We start from the raw sequence: 26,233 nt of genomic DNA, 5'->3' as shown, positions 1-26,233 counted from the left end.
CAACATCTCCAAACATTGTGGTTGTGAGAAGAGGACTGCTGAAACCATGCTGACACGTCTACGATCAAGAAAAGGTTGGTTTCGTTTCAAACAAAATAATTATGCTGGTTTATTTGTTCGTTTATGTTATGTAGAATTTAAGAAGACTTAACATCATGGACATTTGATTTCTGTTTATGTATATGACGAGACAAATACTGTGTTGCAGCACAATGAAAGCTTGTCAGTGCATCCTGCTACTCTTCAGCTGCCAGATTCTTTATACTCGAGGTAAACGATGAATGTGTGTTTGGGGATTCAGAATCATATCATGATACTAACAATTGCAGAATAATTCAAATGAATCCAACCCAAACATTTCCATAGCTTTAGAGTGTGAAGTGATTCCTGGTACCCTGAAGCAGATTGATGCTGGATTAGGCTCAGTGGGTGGAGTCAACAATGACAGTGAAGTCGTCCTATTTTTGGGAAAAAGTTTTACAAGAATAAATGCATCACTGAAGCACATTACTGTTGGACCGGCTGGACAGTTCGGAGTGATTTCAGCAAACATCGTCTTCAAGTTTCAGAGCGGAATCTTCAGGCAGATTCAAGGTTAAAAAAAAAAAGAAAAAGAAAATTAGGCTCAGAATACTGAATGCAGATTATCTTATCTGTCCATATTTTGTCTGACTTTTCCCTTCAATCTCTTTATTTTAAGGAATATCAGGAGGTTTAAAGCAGGTGGATGCTGGAAGTGAGATTGTTGCAGGTGTTAATCCGATAGATGATGTCTTCTGCATTAACAAGGACACTAACAGCAATGGGCCTCCTGCAAATGCTGCTTGGACACAACTCACAGGAGGAAGGCTGAAGTACTACAGCTGTGGCCCGTACAGCTGTTGGGGGGTGAACTTTACAGATAATGTCTTCCTCAAAAGGGTAAGAGTAAAATTCAGAGTGGAAAGGCTTGAACAAAAAGAAAAATCCTAAGTACACAGTATCAGACAAGTGAGTTGTTTGTATCTTGTTGTGTTTCTCAGAATGTGACGGGTTCTTCCTGTGGTGGGTCAGCTTTTTCGGAGATTGTTAATGGATCTTTGTCAATGGTCGAAGTAGCAACTGATGGCAGCGTCTATGGTGTCGACTCTCAGGGGTCTTTGTTGCAAAGGTGAGCTGAAAATGGCACTGAAAGCTTATTTTAAGAAACCTTCTAAAATGAACAACACTAAAATTGAATAATAATTTTTAGTTATTAGAAACCTCTCATTCTTATCTGTTTTAGACTCGGGGTCTCTCCATCAAATCCCGCTGGCACAGCATGGTAAAGGATTGCCGCCTGTCCCTTTGGCCACAAACATGTGACCTACGATGTGGGGAGGCTGTGGGTCATCTGTATTGATGGATCCATCAGAAGATGTACTTGAATGTCCATCATGCATCTCAGAGGAACACAATGATCATTAAACGTAGAAATCTGAAAATAAAGCTTGTTTTGTTTGTTTTAGTTTTTTTCTGTTTAACCAATGAAAGTTGAGTTTTGTTTTTATGCTCATTGAAGTTTAACGTATAGAGTTTTGTTTTGCATTGCTATATGTCAATAAAGTTTAAATAAAACTACACAAGAGTTGGACTGCTTCATGCTCACCTTTTCTTCATAATCAACTGAAAATGTATTTTTTTTAAATGATTGTCATGAATCATGGAGAAATGCATCAGTTTGTCAGAAATAATTAAAAACTCTTTGCAACAATACACTTACAATTTTAGTCCTTTTGAGGGACTACATTTTTATGTGGATTAACCTCTAGATGTGCATTACTGACATATGTTATTTAGTATTTATGTTCAATATAAGTTTTAAAAAACGTCAATCAAGCAATCTTAAACTCTTTTTGCCCATTGGGTATCAATGAAACGTTGCTTTAAGATTGGATGATGAGTGATGCTGGAGATGACAGAGATGGTTGTCAGGCAATCAGTCACATTAAGGCTACTAAAAATGCGCCTCACTCACAACACACTTGGTGAAGTTGGGAAGTTGCTAAATTACTCGGAAAAAAATGTGTATGTTTTTGCAGAGGCTCTAATTAGAGCTCAGTCACGAGGCTTCTCATTATTAAAGCCTGTGTCACAAACTGTGCATGTGTTTGCTAATGATGTGGAGTTTTGGAAGTGACACAGGGTTTATTTGGATCAGTTTAAATTAGAGTGGGATCTGTATAAATAAAGTTTCATGGCATATTTCTGTATTCCTGAGTGGGTTTCATTCTCAGACTAGTAGTAGTACACAGCAACCAAATCATCATGGTAACAGAAATGCTGGCTGGATGAATTAAACAGGAGAATGGCACAGCCTTGTGGTGCCACACAATATAACATCTTATGGATTTATATCAGGCTGAATGTGGCCACTCACACACAGATCAAACTCTGGGAAAAGCAATTTCTAGCAAGGTAGAAAGGTAGGTTATTTCAAACATTTGTTGTAATGCATATGCATTTGTGAAAACATAATTCAGACAACCCAGCTAACAGGGAACGTTCTTAGAACATTGGCTAACGTTCTCTGAAAGTTCTCTAAAAGTTATCAAAAACGTTCTTGCTGTAACATTATTATAATGTTGTGCCAACGTTATATGTCATTGATAAACGTTCTAAAAACGTTAGCATTAAAACGTTATTCTTACGTTGTTAGTGGAACGTTTTAAAAACGTTATTATGTTAAAAAAATATATATTAGTCATTACAAATTAGTTATACAGCTTTTTATTCTGCAAATCAACTTCAGAAACATAATTTGTAAATCCAGTGACACAACTAATGACACAATGCACTGACATTATTTAACTATTTCATTTAAATATTTTTTATGGTCAGAATAAAAAATCCCAGAATAAAAAATAATTATGTACAGGAAAATAGCAGTATTCATTTAAGTTGAGTGCATTTTGCTTGTTGTATGAATTAGACACTTTTATCACAATGCTGATTAACTTAGATAAAAGTTCTCTCAAAGTTACCAAAGTAACGTTGTGCCAACATGTCATTGATAAACGTTCTAAAAACGTTAGCATCAAAACGTTATTCTTACTTGTTAGTGGAACGTTTTAAAAACGTTACTAAATTAAAACAAATATTAGTAATTACAAATTAGTCATACAGCTTTTTGCAAAACAACTTCAGAAACATAATTTGTATATACAGTGACACAATGCACTGAAAATTTTTTTTTGGGTTAAAATATTTATTAAAATATTATTATTAGTTTAGAAAAAAAATCCCAGATATAAAATAATTATTTATTCAACAGGAAATAATTAAAAAGTACAGTCAATTATAAATTTGGTTTTACCTCAAAAAAAAAATTAAAAAATAATTACAACTAGCGTTTTTAATAACTTTTGCAAAGTCAAAGAGAAATCAGGTAATGTGTTATGATATACTGTAGTTTTATCTGATCATTCCCCACGTCCGAACGACCTATTACCTAGGATGGGCGTGGTTTTGCAGCGCACGGCACGACCCGTCAATCAAACACATCGTCAGCGGGACAAGACGTCGGACACGGAGACGACAGCTTTTAGGTAAGTTAAATTTTGCGTGTTGTATGAATCAAATACTTGTATCAGTGCTAATTAACTTAGTTTTGCAGCAGTTGCTACTGTTTTAATAAAGTTAACTAGATCAACAGTTTGCATGAACTGTCTTGAGTAATGTAAACTGCTCCCGCAGTCCACAGAGCAGTTAACAACACTAACTTACACTACAAATATGTAGTTAAAACTGAAGAATAAACGCGAAATTACATTGATGTCTTTATTTAGATTCACCTTTTCCAGTGTCCTTGTTGGCCTTTTCAATATAGCTAAACTGATTTTAATTTGAACGCGTTCTTGAGATTCAAAAGTTAATCGGCTAATGTTAGCTCAATTAAGTTAGCTTAGCTATGGCCCGGGTATTTCGCCCTCCAGTTATCTGTTTCATGCGTCAAGTTCGTCATATTGAAATCTGTAACTTATTTGTAATTTTATCGTGTAAGTTGTCCACAGTGTTTGCAGTTTTACAGGTTATAACAAGCTCCTATGTGACATTTAAAAAAGGAAGGATATCCCCAGGCTCCTCTTAAATTTGATATTTGGATCGAGCACTTGACAACAGTAATGGACCCTTTTCACAGACTGTAATTACGCGTTTTAACAACCATCAGTATTGTAAATTGTGCTAATTTATAATATACAGTGTATGGAAGGCCATATTTTCAATTCCTCCAGGCAGCTATTTTTTTTTTTGCTCAAATTGCGTTAAAATTTGTATTTTTGGTTTGGTGCAGCAGTTGTAGGGCGGATTTCTATGGTAACCGGCGCCTCTGGCGTTGCAGTGATGCAGAGCCGCTGAAAGAGAGTTGCGCACAACTTTGATCTTGTGGTCAAGTGGTTCATGTAGCTCTCAAAAGAGAACCAGTCCCCCCCCCCTTTCGGTGGAATACCATGGGACCTTAATTTGGAAAAATATTGTATGGTAGCCAATGGCGAGAGACAACCACTGATCTAAATAGATCAGTGGAGACAACAAATTATATTCGCAGCAATTTTTGCTAAATATTAACGCATAATATGCATTGATTACTACGAGGACCACATTAACTGGGGCATTTTATTCTGGGGAGTGATGGAGAGACAACATTAATGTTTTTCTTGAGTTTAAAGGAGAACTCCGGTCAATTTTTTGTAAATTTGGAGTGCTGTCAGTACAGATTGATTGACCCAGATTGACCCGTGTTCACTCTGAAGGAATCACTCACATTGGCTGTGCACTTATAATGACACATCAAGGATGTTAAGAGGCTAAAAGCAGGTTTAAAACTTGCCCCATTGAAGTCAACAGGGTGCAAATTTTAAAAAGAGGATAACACGGTGTAGGCAACACCGATTTTTGTCGTTGTTCTCTGTACTGACAGCGCTCCAAATTTACAAAAAATTGACCGGAGTTCTCCTTTAACCCTCGTGTTTTCCTATATGATAATTGGGTCACACTCAAGTGACCAAACACCTTAAGTGTACCTTTTCATCAATTCAATAAATGTACTATATTTTAGTTCAATAATTATTTAATATTTTAATATTTTTGTTGCTTAATAATATTTGTGCAATAATTATGATCCATTACCATTTAAAATATTTTTGATTTAAGCAAAGTTATCATTAGATTGCAGTTTTGGGATGTGGCATGGCTCATTAATGCAATTTAAAGGAGCTGTATGTAAGAAATCTATTTCAATTAATCATAAAATGGCCCTGATGTGTCACTAGACATTAAGAAATCATGTTAATTTCAAATACTTATATCACTGACAACAGTAGTATGGCTAGGATATTGTCATTTAAAAAGTGGACTTGCAGCCCTCAACTGATGTTGATGTTGTCATTTTGTGTTTTGGCCTGAAGCGCCTCCCTCCACCTATCTACCAATCACGAAGTCAGTAGTGTTTCGGGATCCGGGTTGCCAGCTTTGCTCTAACCTACCCTAACTCTAGTTGGAATAATAATGTCTAACGTTACTAAATCAAAAAGACCTCGTTATAATTCAGAAATTCGTCGTGACAAAGTCCGAAATAAAACCAGAATTTGTATAGGAGATGCTTTTGAAAGATGGAGACAGCTGAAAACGGAGAAGAATTTGAACACAGACGCCAACGTAGCTAATTTTCTCCTGGACAGGTAAGATTCATCTAACTTGTGCTTGGCTAACTTGTACTTGATATCAATGCACATATCATATATTCATGACAGTCGAACAAAGTTATGCATGTTCGTGCAAAGTATTAACGTTAGCTCACATGGACGTATGCTAACATTAGCAATGCATAGGAGCCCGTTTCTCTGTCATTATGCTGAGACGCTGAGGAAAACAACATTAGCACGCCCATTATGGCAATTTGAAACGTAATTGAGACAGAAGCCTAACTTTACCTCAGAAAAAATGATTCGACATTCGTTCTTCACATATATCGTGGACTAAGTTACACTTGCTGCAAGTTGACCTGTATTTCACATCACATATTTTAGCGTGTTATGGACGCGTGCTGCAGGGTAAGTAAAAAAAATACAGCTGGTCACTTTCACTTATAGCATCAGCTAAATGAATAGCTGTATTACACATAGTGACATAGGCTTGTGCTTGTACTTACATTAATGACAGATACATAACGTTACAAGTTAGACTTACAGCTACCGTTCTGTCTGTCACATACGAGCATAACGTTACATCTTTACGATTATATTGTCACATACGAGCATACATCTTTACGATACTGTCACATACGAGCATACATCTTTACGATACTGTCACATACGAGCATACATCTTTACGATACTGTCACATACGAGCATACATCTTTACGATTATATTTAACTAATGACAATTGGTAAATTTTTTAAACACATAATTACTCATCAAAATATCTCTCATGAAGCATAAACATAATTAACAGAAAAAAACTTACTGTGTACGTCTCGTCGGAAGCTCATTGAAGCAGCCTACATTTCTGCTGAATTCAGCTTATCTGGCAACCTCGAGTCAGGGGGAGGGGGAGGGGATACACCGCTCTATAGTATTTTTAAAGTGATTGCAGTACCAGTTTTGGCCACAATCCTACATACAGTTCCTTTAAACTTTAAGAGTGCATTAAAATAGAAACAATACAAAGTCCTTGAGCATGAAAAGCAATATAAATTTAGTAGCATCTGGCTCTGGGCTTAGGGACAAGAGCAGAGAGCTTGTCTCGTATCTTCATGTTTTCTCCCAATATTCCAAAGCAGATTAAACTTTTTGTAAATTGTCAGAAAATCTAATTAGATATTGTGCATGAGCAAGTACAGCATCCCAGTGCTTTTATACTAATCTCACCACACTTTAATACAACACTGTTTTATTTTCTCCCTGCAGTATCTCCGGAGATCCTCTCAGGGTCCAGTCCAGTCCAGTCCGATGCGCTGGAAGTGGAAGCTGATGTGATTGTGGATAATGTCATTTAAAATGTTTTTATTTTTATTTTATTTTTTAATGTTTCATTATTTTGAAGTTTATTCAGTTTGTTCTATGTTAGTCCAGGTTTATTTTCATGTTAATTTCATATTTCAATTTAACCCAAGTCGGTTTCAATTGTATCTGTATCTTGAAATAAACTACACTTTGGTTCACTTCAGCTCGTCTTCAGTGGACAACATTACACGTATTATAGACATGATTCATGGGTCTTTTTGATTTTAATTATCTTTCTAGATCTTTTGTCTTAATTTTTAAATCTGAAAGTTCTTAATAAGGTGCTTTCATAAAATTATTGTCATATATACATTATATGCAAAAACATTGAGAATGTTTAAATGTTTAAACAAGTGAATGGAATGTTTTAAGAAAGTTTTTCATTATCTTAGAAAAACATTAAGAGAACGTTTATATAACGGGAGAATTGAACGTTCTAATAAGGTTTTGAATAACGTTCTCATAACCAAGCAATAACATTAATACAACGTTTTATAACAAGATAATTAAATGTTCTAATAACATTTTTAATAACGTTCTTATAACTAATAAATAACATTAATACAACGTCTAAAAAACTGGACGTTTTGAACGTTCCTAGAACATTCAGAAATAACGTTTTTATAATTTAATGGGAACGTTATGGAAACGTTCTTATAACCTAAGAATTGAACGTTCTAATAACGTTTGAATAACGTTATTATAACCAAGCAAGAACGTTAATACTACGTTTATATAACAGGATAATTGAACGTTCTAATAACGTTTTGAATAACGTTCTTATAACTAAGAAATAACGTTAATACAACGTCTAAAAAACTGGACGTTTTGAACGTTCCTAGAACATTCAGAAATAACGTTTTTATAATTTAATGGGAACGTTATGGAAACGTTCTTATAACCTAAGAATTGAACGTTCTAATAACGTTTGAATAACGTTATTATAACCAAGCAAGAACGTTAATACTACGTTTATATAACAGGAGAATTGAACGTTCTAATAACGTTTTGAATAACGTTCTTATAACTAAGAAATAACGTTAATACAACGTCTAAAAAACTGGACGCTTTGAACGTTTCTAGAACATTCAGAAATAACGTTTTTATAACTTAATGAGAACGTTACAGAAACGTTCTTATAACCTAAAATTGTTAGCTGGGAACAACGATAGAACACCATATTACTCATCTTAGCAGTGTTACATTTATTAGGCAAAAGTGATAAACGTGTGCCCTCTATACAAAAAGTTTAGATTTTAGATGAAGACTTTTATGAAGTGTAGCCTACATTCAAACACAATGAGAATGCATTTAACAAAAGTAACATAATTAAACTTGAGTGTTTGGAGGTTTAAATTCAATATGAAAAGGGTAAATTACAAACATTTATAGCCTACTTAAATTTGTTAAATTTATCTGAGAACTCGCAGCGGGTGATTTCACAGTGTAGGTATAGGTCATAATGCTATAGGCTACATTTGAAAGCCATTGTTGGAGGGACAGTGTTTTTGTTTTTAATATAAATAAACAACATTGAGACAAATAAAACAAACAAAAAAGTAAAAAAAATATACAGTACAATAAATGCTGCGATGACGTCAGTTTTTTTTTGCGCGGGGACCTTCAAACATGTGGATGCGTCGTTTATAAACAAGTCTTTTGGCAGACGGTTTTAAGACCCCCGTGAGCCACTTAACGATTGTGGAAAGTCACTTGAAGATTCTGTGGGCCCAAAAGCAGCTTAACTCTTTATTTTACCCGTAAATATATTATTCCGTAGCCTACTTTTTAATGAACAACATGGATAGATAGGCTATGGCTGACTGTATATTATATATTCGACATATGGCGTCCGTTAGTAAACAACAAATCAAGTGAAAGATGTCTCGAGATGTGACAACGCAGAAAGAGTTCACCTTAGTAGTCAAACCCTCGTTTTTTATGGAGACAACAGCGCCGCGCGGTGGTTACGGGAAAAGTTACAGCGGCGAGGCGCGTTTGTTTCTCCGGGGTTTGGCTCGTGAGAGCGGGTGGCTCGCGCTGACAGGTCCGCGAGAGGGACAGCCACACTCTCATTTCTCTTCACGGACTAAAACACCTGCCGGAGAGAGTCACTGGCCATTCGCAGCATCTGACCTGTACAACATCTCCGTTTTTAATTCATCCTCCGTTGCCTATAGAGCTGCTGGTGAAGCAGGTGAGGCGGAAAGGTGACGATGCGAAATAACGGGACTCGCAGACTTGCGGAGAGATTGTAAATCCCCTGGAAAGGTACGTAATGCTTCCTTTTATCCTATAAACTTATCTTATAAATAAAGTGCACTTAAGTAAATGAATAGGCTACTTAAACGTGTATGTCGCATTTCAACTGTTGCCAGTGCACGAGCCGTCATCAATAAAATAGAAGGTGGAATAGACTTGCTTTTATGGAACTCACAATGTTTTTTTGTTTGTTTTGTTAAATTGCTCTTTGACTGTTGATAAAGTGTTGGTGGTTGTTTTTCTGAAGGATGCAACACAACATGCTCTGATGCTCCAGGCAGCGGAACATGCAGAAAATAAATGTAGTCTCATCAGTTAGAGCTGATCTTATGTGCTAATATCAAATACAAGCAAGAAACGATCATTTAGGACTCGACACACGCTTTTCTCTTGCGATGAACAAATTAGTACAAACCCCTGAGCAACACTTTGCATTACAAATGCTTCCTACATGCTATACAGCTGTATTAATTTCTGTAATTACATCAATTACACTCTTGAACCTTCCCTTACACATTAGCCCACCTTTAAACCTACCTATGCACCATATATTATATATATATATATATATATATATATATATAGTGTAGAATAATGAACTGTATGTCTATTTTTGTACTCTTCTTCTGATTTTTGATAGTCTACTGCTGCAGTATTTTTTTCCCATGATTAAGGCTTCTGCTTTCTGTTATTAAAGATGATAACCATAAATAAATGCTTTTAAGAAGTGAAGTGAAAAGTCCATATATGGAGAAATATCAGCGCAGTGTTGCATTTTCTCATCTGAGCAACAAATTCTAAAGCATCTAAAAATTGAAATGCTGAAAGAATGATATTTTGTAGCAAACCGTCCATGTTCAGTCAGCGGTGTGTGTGAATTCTGTCAGTAAATCACCGGTGGGGGTTCAGAGCAGTGATGTAGCGCAGATCTTGGGGGAAGTTGTACAGTAAGTTGTATGGCAGCAAGTGATAGTAATAATTCCAATCAGCAGTGAGCATCTCTATATGTCCCACTGACTCCAACCAGTATGTTCAGAACTGAACATTTTTCTTAGATTATTGAATTCACCAATGCACTTTTTCACCACAGCTTTATTTGGAAAATATCGCAAGAAGATCCCCAGTCCTGTCTTGATGCCACAGTATATATAGCCTACTTATGTAAAAATATAAGACATATCAGAATATGAATTCTGAGCAGGAAACTGATGGAACTGTCACATTTATGTTTTAATACTGGAAATGACAGCAACTGAATATGTCTTAAAGTTCAAAGCCTGAAGTATGATCAGTTTACTAAATTATTGATATGATCTTCCACTTCCACTATTTAATGTTGCTCTTTCTGTGAACAGGATGTATGTTGATGATGATAGAGGGAGTTGTTCACTAGGAGTCAGTCAGTTTATTATGTTCACACAGCACACTTTCACACAGTCTCAATTCATCGGCAGACGCCATAATACAGAACTTGGTTTCCTTCTAAAAAACTAATTTCTCTTATCTCTGGCAAATCTTGAACTCTTCTTCTTTTTTATTTAATTTTTTATCAGATGTTTTCAGTGTTGTTCTGTTTATTGAGCTGCTGGATTCTGCACACCTGAAAATAAGGCGTTTTTCATTTCCAGCCTTCATGAACAATTATATTTCACCTATAAATAATTAAATACAAAATGAATTGTAGTTATTACGATTCATGTGGTTTGGAATTTGTCAAATGTGCCTGGAAAAAAAATATGATCAGAAAATCAACGTGCCTAATAATTCTGCATGCACTGTATATAACAAAATATCAAACCAAGAGGCATTTATTTAAAAATAAATAAAATAGGACAAGCAAAATATTTCACAAAAATAAATAAATTAGCATTTAAATGATTAAAAATAGATATGGAATTCAAAATGAACATGAAACATATTTTGACACTACTTAGTGGTTATCACTATTGTGAAAAACAACACTATGGTTACTTTACACATCCACTAAAAAAACTTAACACCAGTTGAGCACAAATAATAAATAGAGAAGTTAGTTCTGAGAAAAGCTCTTACATCGTTTGTTTGCAGATGCCACTTGCTTTGTCACTTTGTATTTGCATGGCAATGGACACTCAGACATTAAGGACTAAGTTGTCCAAAAAATGTTGGGGGTCACTGCACAAGTTTATTCACTTGCCAGTCACATCTGGCTTTTGATTTTGCTCTCTGTAAAGCTAGTATGTAACTGATATTAAAAATCAACACGTTGCTTAGTTTGTTTTAAAAATGTATATTGCATGAGGATTTGAAATCGGCCCCCCATAATTACTATAAAATTACACCACTAGACCATCATGGCTCACAGTCTTGTAGGAAGATAGTCAGGGCTGGGTTTCCCGAAACCATCTTAACGCTTAACGCATACGTCGTTCTTAAGTTACACCTTAAGCTGTACCTTATCGTTAATACGTGTTTCCAGAAACGTTCTTAGTTAAGTATACCTTCTGTAAGTCATACTTTCGGAAGGTTGGTCTGGACCACTCTTAGCTTTACCTTATCACTGTTGCAGGTCTATATGAATATAATTCTGAAGTTTTAATACACCCAGACTGTGTTCAGTTAGGCTAATTCAAGTGTTTTCATGCAAAGAATAAAATTGTCATTACACTGATTGTTAATAGAATTTTAATTATATTATTATATATAACACAATTTTACACATTTATTTTAATTAAAGAGCGCTTTTAAATGCCAGTGAAAGCATAGGCTACTGTCAGTTAAGTCCTATTCGGACGCTAATATTGTTTCTCATGGGCTCGTACAGTAAGTCGATTATTTTAGTGCCGTCCAATCCATAATATCAGTGTTTTTTCTCACCCAACCCGCGTAAAAATCCCTGGCCAAATTAGTACCTACTGTTTTTTGACAAACAGGTCGTGTGGGAATGAATCCACATCTCCGAGTTTACAAGAAGAGATTCAAAATCCACTGTTTAAATCCTTTTTGATCACTGCCGAGCACCGTACGTATGACGTACACTTTTATTACTGAAATGCTGTAAAGTATTTACAAGAACAATATTTCATCACAGCTCCATCTCAGCGAACAAAAATAGGAAAGAGAAGAAAGCACATTGATAATTTAAATGGTTATTATGGCAGCAATATATGATACAATTTTAAAATATGTCGGCAAGGCTATTAAAGGCTATTATAGTTTGGGTTATTTTTTATAATATCCCATGAGTCCTAATAAATGCAATTTCAACTATTTATGAAGTGCTTATTTTATAAAGAACACCGCTTTCTCACATAAACAGCCCCTGCACGAGAGAATAATTGATTCTCGAGCCATCGATATCAACCAATTCAGCACCATCGCCACGGACAGCACCGGGTAACGTCGCACGCAAGAAGATATATCTTAATCAGCTTCCTAATGTATAGATCAGGGAACACACCTAGAAATGGTATACCTTCAGTTAAGTTATACCTTAAGAGTCTTCGTAGCGCGCTAAGAGACAACGTTATCGGGAAACTCAGCCCAGAACTGTCACTGTTTCCCAATCAAAGGGGGAAGAAAGGTGCAGGACGCCCCCGAAAAAGTCGTTTAAACAGTAAGAATGCGTTTCTTTGTAGAGAGATGATATAATGGACTAAACGTTAGTAACCCAATATCCTTTCTTTTCAGGTTGTCCGCCAAGCTGAAGGTGAGTCTTCTTTGTTATAAGGACTAGATAGTAAGGCATGATATAGGTTGATGATGATGATGATGATGATGATGATGTTTGAGAGTGTTTTTGTTTTTAGGCTCAGAATGAGGCAGCAGACACATATGCTTCTCTTCAACTCTCAGCTCCACCCTCTGAATATGAGACTTTGAACATTAAGAGAGGTGACACACAATAAACAACAAATACACATTTTATCTCCTCCTTTGTTTTCTTAACTCAGTTGTTCTTTCATGAGTTATGCAATGCATGCATTTCCACATGAAAGACATGGATCCGATGTCTGATACATTACAAAAGCCTGAAGACCAAGCCTCACTGGCAACAAATATGCATGTTTTTGTCATATTTTATGCAAATCTTTTTTATTATTATTTATTTAGAACAACAAAAAATATACAAATAAAATAAAATATAAAAATACAATAAGTATGTTGCAACATACCGAAAGAAAAAAACAATATCTATAAAGTATTAGAACAATTACAATATGTTCCAAAAGGAGCGGGATGAAGCAGAAGCTTATTATTTTTCCCAACCCTTATATAACTCTTAATAGTTCCAGTATATATTTTATATATATATAATTTTTATATTCATAGCAAGATAACAAACATACCATAATTTTTAACACCAACCAAACTTTGACATTTTGCACCAAACAACCCTTCACCCTATATTCACATCTCTCAATGCAATCAGTATTATAACCCACACTCAAATCACCTCTGTTCCTCTTCATATCCTTTTAATAAAGTGTTTTATATAACTTTTTAAACTGTTACTGTTTACAATGTTTTAACACCTGCTCCAAACCATTCCATAACCTCAACCCACAAATAGTGATGCACATACTTTTTAGAGTTGTTCTTATTATAAGCTTTTTAAAGTTTAATTCTTCTCTATAAGCTTATACCCACCCTGCCTTTCCATATATATTTTTTTGTAAGTTTCCCGGAAGTCGATTACTTCTTGCTTTGAACATGACTTGTGTTGTCTTCAATTTAACCATATCAGTGAACTTCAATATGTGACTTTAAGAATAATAAATCTGTTTAGCTGTTTGAAATAAACATATATTTCATACACATTACATATTTGTAATTTGCTTGTCAGAAAGAAAGGTTTAGATGGCTTGATTTGATAGATGCTCTGTCCTAGTTTCTCTACCTATACTGTGCTGTAAAAATGTGTACTCTTTTTGTAACAAAATAAAATAAATAAAAGTCGGCCCACTTTATATTAGGTGTCTTTGACTACTATGTACTAACATTTAAATGAATCTTTTGATACAATGCACTTATTGTGTACATGCATGTTTTTACATTGTACTTATTTAAAAAAAATACCTGCATGTAAATACAGCTGTAATTATTCATTTCTGTAATTACATCAGTTACACTGTTGAACCTTCCCTTACACATTAGCCCACCTTTAAACCTACCTATACCACCAAACCAATAGCAGTTTTGAAATACAGCATAAACACTAAGTATATTATACTTATTTTTTTAATGTAAGTATAGTAGTTAAAGGTCCCATATTGTCAAAACTGAAATTCCCTGGCTTTTTTTTCTCATGAAAACAGAGGTCTAGGGACTATGTATCTACCATATAAGTTTCAAAACAGTCAATCCACAGACAAATGCACACAGCCTGCATAAAGTAGCTGTGACTTTTCACGAGCCGCTGTGACTTCCGTAAAAATGTGACGTCAGAACTACTCAGTCACCGTCTTCAGTCTCCACCCCGAGCACTGCCCACCATCATTGCACAGGCTTCCGAACAACAGTAATATAAGAGACCAGTGGCTAATGTTTATTTACTCAACACAGCAATTTAGTTCGACCTTAACTGACCTGCACATTTCACAAGTGACTGCTTCATCAGTCAGGCACAGTTCAATGCCGGTTTTATCAAAGAAGCTAACGTTACTCATCAAAGATACTGCAGTCCCTACATTGTTTGACCTCAAATTCTCAACCCGTAAATTAAACTTCTAACACATTTTATGTTACATTATGGAGCCAGCATAATCTGAAATTATAGTTTGTAAACGGATATAAAACTATCGTGTTGCTAAATTGATGCTGACGTGTTGTTTTGTACGGTCTATGATTGCCACAAGCTTTGATAGAATATCTATTGGAAACAAGACAAAATACGTTGTTTGTTTTCCTAAGTTACAGACACCGGCCCTGTTGGTGTCTGTTGTTTTTATTGAGTTAAAGACGGTGAGATTGAGTTCACTCAGTCTCTGTGTCTTTTGTTTTGCTAACAGAAACTAACGTTTCATGTACTTGCATGGGTAACGTTATTTCAAAAGTCTGAGTTTGTTTACAGACAGTTTAAATTAGCGTTAACGTTAAATCTGCGTGCAGCGTTGATGTAATGGTAATTATAATAATCTTACAATAACGGCGAAAACAAAAACAAAAAAAAACATTAGTTACCATTCTGTAACATCCTTTTGCAAGCGCGTTTGAGGAGGTGGTTGGTTGTCTCCTGACGTCGCCGATTCGGGGTCTGAGTCCGGATAACGTTTCCCTCAGCAATGTCCATCATTACAGGTGTTTTATTTACCTTGTGAGCATCACCAAGCCAGTGCAGGCTACAGCATTCATAAACCTAGTTACCTGTGGTTGGGGTCACTCAGAAAACAACAGGCCAATCAGAAGAGAGACCAGCCAAAATCAAACTGCTGTTAGCAGAGCTCCCGAGAAAGGAGCTGTAAAAATATATTGAGATGGTTTTTGGTACTTATACTGCAAAAATATATTCTTAAGGACATGAAAACCTAAAATAAAACTCCAGAAAGGTGTACAATATGGGACCTTTAAGGACACCTAATACAAAGTGTTACTGAAAAAATACCTGCACTACCACATCATAACTGTGTTCTGTTGCATAGTTATGTGCATTCTGTCATTGTAAACTGGCCTGTCAATCATATCCTCTTATACACATTCCACATTTTATTTAATAACATTTACACTAAACAAATATTCCTATTGGAGAGAAAACAAGCACATTGTTCTGCAAGTCAAGGGTCTTTCATTCTAAGAAATATGTTTGTTTGTTTTTTGTTTTTTATTGCATAAAGATGCATTTAATAGTTAATATCCAGAAGTATCTCTTTTGCTGTTGTGCTATTTGTATCTTTATAATAGTTCACAATGTTAATATATAACATTAAATAAATATTTCACCCCATTTCAGGTGTCTATCAATCAAACACACATACAGCATGTTTAAATATCTCTTTATTCGTGTTTGTAGTTCTGAACCAAATTCTCATCCAAAGTGCAATTGTTTGTGGGCAATATTAGCCGTTAGACTGTGCACGGATCACACTTCTACCGGGAATAGAAGACCATCCGGGTATGTTTGGTATACTATGATTTGAGACAGACTTATTCTAATCTCACATACTATTAAGGAGAGATTTTATATATATACAGTGAGGAAAATAAGTATTTGAACACCCTGCTATTTTGCAAGTTCTCCCACTTAGAAATCATGGAGGGGTCTGAAATTGTCATCGTAGGTGCATGTCCACTGTGAGAGACATAATCTAAAAAAAAAAACCAGAAATCACAATGTATGATTTTTTAACTATTTATTTGTATGATACAGCTGCAAATAAGTATTTGAACACCTGAGAAAATCAATGTTAATATTTGGTACAGTAGCCTTTGTTTGCAATTACAGAGGTCAAACGTTTCCTGTAGTTTTTCACCAGGTTTGCACACACTGCAGGAGGGATTTTGGCCCACTCCTCCACACAGATCTTCTCTAGATCAGTCAGGTTTCTGGGCTATCGCTGAGAAACACGGAGTTTGAGCTCCCTCCAAAGATTCTCTATTGGGTTTAGGTCTGGAGACTGGCTAGGCCACGCCAGAACCTTGATATGCTTCTTACAGAGCCACTCCTTGGTTATCCTGGCTGTGTGCTTTGGGTCATTGTCATGTTGGAAGACCCAGCCTCGACCCACCTTCAATGCTCTAACTGAGGGAAGGAGGTTGTTCCCCAAAATCTCGCAATACATGGCCCCGGTCATCCTCTCCTTAATACAGTGCAGTCGCCCTGTCCCATGTGCAGAAAAACACCCCCAAAGCATGATGCTACCACCCCCATGCTTCACAGTAGGGATGGTGTTCTTGGGATGGTACTCATCATTCTTCTTCCTCCAAACACGTTTAGTGGAATTATGACCAAAAAGTTCTATTTTGGTCTCATCTGACCACATGACTTTCTCCCATGACTCCTCTGGATCATCCAAATGGTCATTGGCAAACTTAAGACGGGCCTTGACATGTGCTGGTTTAAGCAGTGGAACCTTCCGTGCCATGCATGATTTCAAACCATGACGTCTTAGTGTATTACCAACAGTAACCTTGGAAACGGTGGTCCCAGCTCTTTTCAGGTCATTGACCGGCTCCTCCCGTGTAGTTCTGGGCTGATTTCTCACCTTTCTTAGGATCATTGAGACCCCACGAGGTGAGATCTTGCATGGAGCCCCAGTCCGAGGGAGATTGACAGTCATGTTTAGCTTCTTCCATTTTCTAATGATTGCTCCAACAGTGGACCTTTTTTCACCAAGCTGCTTGGCAATTTCCCCGTAGCCCTTTCCAGCCTTGTGGAGGTGTACAATTTTGTCTCTAGTGTCTTTGGACAGCTCTTTGGTCTTGGCCATGTTAGTAGTTGGATTCTTACTGATTGTATGGGGTGGACAGGTGTCTTTATGCAGCTAACGACCTCAAACAGGTGCATCTAATTTAGGATAATAAATTGAGTGGAGGTGGACATTTTAAAGGCAGACTAACAGGTCTTTGAGGGTCAGAATTCTAGCTGATAGACAGGTGTTCAAATACTTATTTGCAGCTGTATCATACAAATAAATAGTTAAAAAATCATATATTTTGATTTCTTGTTTTTTTATTTTTTATTATGTCTCTCACAGTGGACATGCACCTACGATGACAATTTCAGACCCCTCCATGATTTTCAAGTGGGAGAACTTGCAAAATAGCAGGGTGTTCAAATTTTCCTCACTATATATATATATATATATATATATATTTATATATATATTTATATATATAATTTATTTATTTTTTATTTTTTATTTAAAAAAAAAATTATACTCTAGTTTTTATTTATTTATTTTATTTATTTATATACTCTATTATTATTTTATAGTTAATATCTCATTTGTGTCATTTTGTGGACTATTATATGGACTGTCTGACAAAAACCTGAATTTGATCTACATTTAGCTGTACTATCAGGATTGTATATGCATATTTTCTATACCATATTGACTAACATGAACTAACAATGAGCAATATATGTTTAAAACTTTTATCAATCTTTGTTAGTTAGTAAAATAAAACAAATCTACTTATTCATCGTTCATATTAGCTCACAGTGCATTAACAAATGTTGACAGATACAACTTTGGACTAAAATTGTATTAGTAAATGTTGAAATTACCATTGACTAAGATTAATAAATGCTGAAGCAGTCGTGTTAACAAACGTATTAACTTATGTTAACAAATGAAACCTTATTGTAAAGCCTTAAGTTTTTATTTCAAGTAAATCTGTATATATACAGTATATATACAGACTGTATATACAGTATATATATATATATACAGTATATATATATATATATATATATATATATTTATATATATATATATTTATTATTATTATTATATATATATTTTTTTTTTTGTGTGTGTGTGTGTGTGTGTGTGTAGAATAATGAACTGTATGTCTATTTTTGTACTCTTCTTCTGATTTTTGATAGTCTACTGCTGCAGTATTTTTCCCATGATTCAGGCTTCTGCTTTCTGTTATTAAAGATAATAACCATAAATAAATGCTTTTAAGAAGTGAAGTGAAAAGTCCATATATGGAGAAATATCAGCACAGTGTTGCATTTTCTCATCTGAGCAACAAATTCTAAAGCATCTAAAAATTGAAATGCTGAAAGAATGATATTTTGTAGCAAACCGTCCATGTTCAGTCAGCGGTGTGTGTGAATTCTGTCAGTAAATCACCGGTGGGGGTTCAGAGCAGTGATGTAGCGCAGATCTTGGGGGAAGTTGTACAGTAAGTTGTATGGCAGCAAGTAGAGACAGTAATAATTCCAATCAGCAGTGAGCATCTCTATATGTCCCACTGACTCCAAACGGCAGAGAACTGAACTGGAACTGAACCTTTTTCATTGAATTCACCAATGCACTTTTTCACCACAGCTTTATTTGGAAAACATCGCAAGAAGATCCCCAGTCCTGTCTTGATGCCACAGTATATGCTTATGTAAAAATATAAGACAGTTTTTAGGGAATTCAGTAATGGCTTACTTTAGTTGTTTCTGCATATTAAGTTGGGATAATAGAAAGAATGTGAACGGACAGTTCATTTCTACATTTCAAGTGATTTCAAAAGGCTGCTGCTGATGAGCTAATAAGGCAATGCAGATTCAATAAATACATTACCACTTAAAAAATGACGCTCTTATATGAATTCTGAGCAGGAAACTGATGGAACTGTCACATTTATGTTTTAATACTGGAAATGACAGCAACTGAATATGTCTTAAAGTTCAAAGTCTGAAGTATGATCAGTTTACTAAATTATTGATATGATCTTCCACTTCCACTATTTAATGTTGCTCTTTCTGTGAACAGGATGTATGTTGATGATGATAGAGGAAGTTGTTCAAGCAGTCAGTCAGTTTATTATGTTCACACAGCACACTTTCACACAGTCTCAAATCATCTGCAGACGCCATAATACAGAACTTGGTTTCCTTCTAAAAACTAATTTTTCTTATCTCTGGCAAGTCTTGAACTCTTCTTCTTTTTTATTTATTTTTTTATCAGATGTTTTCAGTGTTGTTCTGTTTATTGAGCTGCTGGACACTTACAATGAGTTCATACATATCATATTTTTGTCGCGTTTGTGCAGATTTACAAGTGTGTTTCCTCACTGGACTGAACGTCTGTTAATGAAGAGATGAACAAGGCAGAGAAAATCATTCTTTTCTCTTTTCTGCTTCAAGGTGTGGTTTCTTTTCTCTTCACATCATTACTATTTAAATTAAATTGCAGTGGAATATTTTGTTTCACTGTTGCTTCTGTTCTGCTTATGTTTATACTTTTAACAATGACCCTGTAAAGTAAATGAATGTTTTGAAATGAAAAAATAAAAATAATAATAATTTAGTTTTTAGCATTTTGTATAACAGAAATGTGTTTGTCTGTCTGAATGTTTCAGTGTTTGTTTCTGCTGGTGTCTGAATGATTTTCATCATGTGTGTGTTGTAGGTGTTTGCTGTAGAGATTATGGCATCAGTCTGCCAGAGAAGATTGAAGCTCTCAGTGGATCCTGTGTGATTATAAAGTGCACATTTGAGATTCCGGAAAAAGATGACGAACACCTCACTGAGAGTGATGCTATAGGATTTTGGTCCAAAGGTGGACATGAAGAAAAGGATAGAGTGTTTAACTCCAGAGATACCAACCCTCACTTTAAAGGGGAAATAACTGGAAAACTACATGAGAAGAACTGCACCACTATCTTTTATAATGTTAGTTCAAATCATAATGATACATATTACTTCAGGATTGAGAGTGGTGATCTGAAATACACCTACACAGAAAACAACACCATAGTAAATGTCATTGGTGAGTGATTTTTATTTTTGTATTTTTATATAAATGAATGTTAAATTAATATTTTAAATGTATTTGTCATGCCATTATTGTCAGTGTACTTAATCTTGTATTTGTGTGTATTTCAGAGTCTCCCCCCAAACCCACAGTGAAGCTGAATGAGGATCAGGATCAGGAGGTGTTGGAGGGGAGCTCTGTGAGTCTGCGCTGCTCTGCTGAGACTCTCTGCTCCTCTCCTCCACCAACTCTCACATGGAGCTTCACTCCCAGAATCCCCCTCAGTGAGAGCAGCAGACAACAGGAGCTCCTCATCTCTGATCTGAACTTCACTGCTACTCACCGTCACCACAGAGTCACTTTCACCTGCACGATAACCTACCAGCTACAGGACAAGAACAAAACAGCACAGGACAACATCACATTACATGTTCAGTGTAGGATGTTTTTGTGGCATCAGTTCTTTTCTCCTCCATAAGACGCCCATAAATCTGAAAAAAAAATGAAAAAAGTCATAACCATATCAGTCATTAATGCTAATGCTAATCTCTCACTTTTCATATCATTCCTATGCTCCTGCCATCATTGTTATCTTGTTGTTTAAAGATTACGATATGATTCGCTTTTCCTTGTTAAATTGAATCAGTGGATCATCAGTGGTTTTCTAAACACTCCTTTATTCTTCTTTAGGTTTGAATGTTTCCTCTGTGATGATTGGAGTTGCTGTTGCGGCTGTGCTGGTCATTATGTTCTGTGCCATTACATTTATCTGTGTACGGTAGGTGAACGACACATATAAGGTATTAAGAACCTTAGCAGAACAACCATAATAAATTACGGTAACACTTTATTTCGATAGTCCACTTTAAACATTTTACTAACTATGAGTAACTTTGCAACTACATGTCAACTAACTGTCATTAGAGTATTAGTAGACTGTCTGCTTAATATTTGCTAACACTTGTGATGGTCCCCCAACAGATATTCTTTTGACTATAAGTAACTTGGCAACTACAATTCAACTTATTCTACTAACCCGAACCCTAACACCTAACCATAACCAAACAGTCTACTACAGTCTACTACAGTCTACTAATACTCTAATGAGAGTAAGTTGACATGTAGTTGCTAAGTTACTTATAGTTAGAATGTCTAAAGTGGACTATCGAAATAAAGTGGAACCCAAATTACTTAGAGAGAAGAAAAGATAAGGATCACAGAACAGACTCAACATATGATAATGAGCTGATGGATTTTGTTTTATATAAACTCACTCACTCACTCACTCACTCACTCACTCACTCACTCACTCACTCACTCACTCACTCACTCACTCACTCACTCACGTTTCTGACATATGTTGCAGATGAAAGTGATTTATTCAGTTATGGGGAGATAAACATTTAAATACAACTTTATTCCAAGAACAATAGCACCTATTGAGAAATAAAAAAAATAATTATCCCAAAAGTTTACATCTAATGACTCCAAAAATGTAATGTGACCATCAAGTAAAAAATAATACCTTGTTTTCTTACACTAGGAATAGGTACATTTAGAACTTAATTGTAAGCTTTTTTCTTTTTTTAAGTAAAAAACTTTTTTTTTTAATTATTAATGAAGAGTTTTGCCTCTCATTTTGGGCACTTTCTGTTCCTCAAAAATATGTATTTTAATTTAGAAATTACAAACATGTTCATCATAGAAGTGATGTATTCAAATATGTATGAAGTGCATTTTTACATAATGTATGTTTGAACAAATTAATATATCTAGGCAAAAAAAAGTATGAATGTTATTGCATTATATAACAAAATATCAAACCGAGAGGCATTTGTTAAAAATAAAATAGTAAAAGTAAAACATTTCACAAACATTAGCAAAATTAACATTTAAATGATTCAGAACATGTATACAATTCACAATTAACACAACAAATATTTTGACACTATACTTTTTAAATTAAATTTACTAATATGATGAACATATTACACAATGGTTACTTCACACATCCACTAAAAAACACTTTGACCCAGGCTGACTTAGAGAAGTTAGTTTTGAGAAAAGCTCTTACATCATTTGTTTGCAGATGCCTGCCTGTCTGACTTTTTGCTATCTGTGATGCTAATATATATATGATATTATAAACATGAACACATTCTTTTCAGAAAAAAAGGTATGAAACTTCAGGAGACTACAAGAGAAGATGCTACAAGAAACATTTCGACCAGTGACGTGAGTTACAAATGACACAAAAAAATCACACAAACGATTTATTCACTACAAAAAAACCTGACGCTGTAAACAAACGTAAACTTATTACCAACCTAATAAAGTACACAAACTGCTGAACAATTTACACAGACACAGTAGAGCTGATGCAACCCTGTCAATGTTTTAGGCCGTTCCACATGAGAATGAAGCGGAGTCTGTTTATGCCAATGATGTCGTGATGTCTTCTGCTGGAACTGCCACAGAAAATCCAGAATCCTTAATTTACTCCTCCATTGACTTCACACCTGAGTCACGAGAGTTCAGGAGTGCCTCCTCACTTCATGCTGACTACACTTCGGTCCAACATTGTTCTGTAGGAATGGCAAATGCAGAGAGCTCAATAGTCAAGTCTTCAAGAGCAATAGAGGCTCAGGTGATTGTGGGAGCAGATGTGGCCACTAAACAAACCGAGTCAAAGGAATCCGAGAAAGAGCCGTTTGCAGACTCCTCTCAGATTTACGCAGTGGTTAAACATCGTAACCCATAGAGAACTGGAGATTTTACCATTTGTTTTCTCCTAAATATTTCTGATATATATATATATATTTCAATATCAGGCCTCATTATTTCTAACATTTGACACAATGTTGCGAAATGTGGTTAAAAACCAAAAATTGAACGGATGACTGTTAAAGCCAGTGGAGTGTAGACTGACTTCAGGAGGGGCACAAAGATAAAAAAGAGCACTGTAAATATTGTACGAGTAGTTCTTATACAGCTTTTTCATTTATTGTATTCAGTAAATATTCTCCCCAATTTTTCTGTTATTTTATGTTTTTAAATGGTTAAACCATGGTATTATTTGAAGTGCCTTGGAGTTGCCATGGAAATAGGAATGTGATTCATTCTATCATATTATATCTATGATTCTGCTTTCGAGGCAGCAAGTTAATAGTCCTGATAAGAGCCACTTCTGAATTAATGAGTAACATAATCGGTCTTAGATTTTCATTCAGCCCTTTTGAGGCTACACATAACACTGATGTGGGCCAGGAAGGAATTGAGTTTGAAATCTCAGATTGAACATATTTGAAAACTTACATTCATTTTACATTCCCACAAGAAAGTGGATTTACACAAAATAAAGAAAACAAAGGATCTATGAATTTATTTAATTGTTTTCATATATATTTGTATAGATTGTCAATCATTGTACATTTCCTAAGCCTTTTGACTTTCTTTGTTGTGTTTACAACATTGCCAATTAAAGCTTCAAATTCTTCTCTAAAGTCCACAAATGCATAATAGGATCTTAGGGTTCTTAAAGGGATAGTACACCCAATAATGAACATTTTGTCCTTAATTACTCACCTTCATGTCGTTTTATGATGTCTTAAACCTTTCTGAAGCTTGAAAGTGGTAGTTGCATAGGCTGTTAAAGGAGGAACAGAAATCTCCCAGATTTCATTAAAAAGATCTTCATTTGTGTTACAAGGATGAAATTCTGACGGGTTTGGGACGACATAAAGATGAGCAATTAATGACAGAATTTTCATTTTTGGGTGAACTATCCCTTTAATAGCAACGTGTGAGTGTAGCAACCATACATTTTGTTTTATTTTCTTTGTTTTTGCTCATTTATTCATTTATAATCATACTGTATAATCTTTTAATTATTCCATTTAATCATATAATCATTTATTATGTGTCATTTAACAATGTAATAATTTTTATTATATTGCTTTTCATTTGACTTATTTTACTTGTAGTGGTTGTTACGGTTGTTTAATCTTATAATTTTGTGGTTTCTTCACAAAAATATTTGTCACTTCCTGTAATTAGGGGTTCATGCATGAAATGCTGAAACCCTATTGTAATTGTAAGGATTCGTAAAACGCTATCTCCGATTTGGATGTAGGCAGGGAAACATTTCTGCTATGTCGAATTTTGTCCAAAACCTACTTTTGCGAACTAGTCCCTGGTTTTTCGCCCGATCGGAACCAAATCAGTCTAGGACAATTCTCTGGACTCTCTAGATCAATAATTATCAAAAAAAAGTTGAACTTTGGCATTTGGGTGGCTGTAACAGGGTCATTTAGAAAAGGGGCGTGGCAAAATACACTCAAAAGCCTATAAATCCCAAAGGAAAACTCAGAACTTCACCAAAATTGATGAGCATATGTGTCAGAACACGGTGAGGAAGCATGCAGAGTTTCATGGAGATCGGACCATAGGTGGCGCTATAACTGGCAAAAAGCCTTCATTCTTATTAGGGGTTCAAGCATGAAATGCTGAAACCCTATTGTAATTGTAAGGATTCGTAAAACGCATCGTGCAGGACAAACCGTAAGGCCTAGAGACTTGAAACCTGGCCAGATGGTAGGCCTCAATGTGGGGACAACCTATCAGAGTATGACCCCGATTGGCCCATAGGTGGCGCTACAGCAACCAAAAGTTCAAAATCGCTCATAACTCTTAGACCGTTTGTCCCAGGATCAAGTGTCTTATATCGTTGGAATCCTTGGCTCGAGGCGGACAAAATGGCTATCTCCGATTTGGATGTAGGCAGGGAAACATTTCTGCTATGTCGAATTTTGTCCAAAACCTACTTTTGCGAACTAGTCCCTGGTTTTTCGCCCGATCGGAACCAAACCAGTCTAGGACAATTCTCTGGACTCTCTAGATCAATAATTATCAAAAAAAAGTTGAACTTTGGCATTTGGGTGGCTGTAACAGGGTCATTTAGAAAAGGGGCGTGGCAAAATACACTCAATAGCCTATAAATCCTAAATAAAAACCCAGAACTTCACAAAAATTGGTGAACTTATGTGACATAACATCATTAACAAGCATGCAAAATTTCATGGAGATCGGACCATAGTTGGCGCTATAACTGTTAAAAAGCTTTAAAACCATATATTTCCTATGGTACATTGCCTATATTGGCTGTAAATGGTGTTTTCCATCTATTATGTCAGTGGTTAAATGCTTGCTAAATAAAACTTGATAACTTTTGATGCTTTTGTGCTTAAAAACCCTTAAAGGCCTTAATAGCTTGAACCCCGATAAATGCTGCTTGCAGCTTTAATTCTAGTTGCTTTTGAATTGGTAAAATAACACTTGCTGAACTTGTGCTGGATAGACGAAGTAGGAATGAAGTTCAGAGTCCTACTGAGCATTGAAACATATAGGCCTACGCAAAGATTATTCAATAAACTCTGCTCTTTTTTTTAGCAATACTTCGTCTCCTGCTTTCTGCTATTTTACGGCTTCCTCTGTCTGTCTTTTTGGCTGATCTGATGAACAGTTATAATGTCAGAATTGTAAGATATAAACTT

At 35.4% G+C, this 26,233-nt stretch overlaps 2 protein-coding genes across 4 annotated transcripts; both read left to right on the top strand.

Annotated features, from left to right (window-relative positions):
- Positions 1-212: 212 nt before the first annotated feature.
- LOC311082191 (fish-egg lectin-like) lies at positions 213-13,172 on the top strand (the record flags this gene model as incomplete). The annotated part of the gene is made up of 7 exons (XM_084112930.1): positions 213-270; positions 367-594; positions 701-921; positions 1,023-1,150; positions 1,265-1,303; positions 12,955-12,973; positions 13,074-13,172. The coding sequence occupies 7 exons, from the start codon at positions 213-215 to the stop codon at positions 13,170-13,172; spliced, it is 792 nt and encodes a 263-aa protein (XP_083969056.1).
- Positions 9,047-24,666, top strand: LOC311080573 (myeloid cell surface antigen CD33-like). 3 transcript variants are annotated; one of them, XM_084110576.1, is made up of 9 exons: positions 9,047-9,294; positions 12,955-12,973; positions 13,074-13,158; positions 19,978-20,071; positions 20,337-20,696; positions 20,813-21,118; positions 21,372-21,459; positions 22,850-22,916; positions 23,083-24,666. In XM_084110576.1, exons 4-9 carry the CDS (start codon positions 20,026-20,028, stop codon positions 23,440-23,442), a joined length of 1,227 nt encoding a protein of 408 aa, XP_083966702.1. In that variant the 5' UTR covers positions 9,047-9,294; positions 12,955-12,973; positions 13,074-13,158; positions 19,978-20,025; the 3' UTR covers positions 23,443-24,666. The 3 variants fall into 3 exon arrangements, with proteins under 3 accessions (XP_083966702.1, XP_083966703.1, XP_083966701.1); XM_084110577.1 differs by lacking the exons at positions 9,047-9,294; positions 12,955-12,973; positions 13,074-13,158 and adding an exon at positions 10,733-10,794; XM_084110575.1 differs by lacking the exons at positions 9,047-9,294; positions 12,955-12,973; positions 13,074-13,158 and adding an exon at positions 19,778-19,848.
- The last annotated feature ends 1,567 nt before the right edge of the window (positions 24,667-26,233 follow it).

This window comes from Abramis brama (genome assembly GCF_963993115.1).
Source record: "Abramis brama genome assembly, chromosome: 4".
Classification (NCBI taxonomy): domain Eukaryota; kingdom Metazoa; phylum Chordata; class Actinopteri; order Cypriniformes; family Leuciscidae; genus Abramis; species Abramis brama.
The sequence above is the reverse complement of the archived record's forward strand: the minus strand, read 5'-3'. Positions and strand labels throughout refer to the sequence as shown.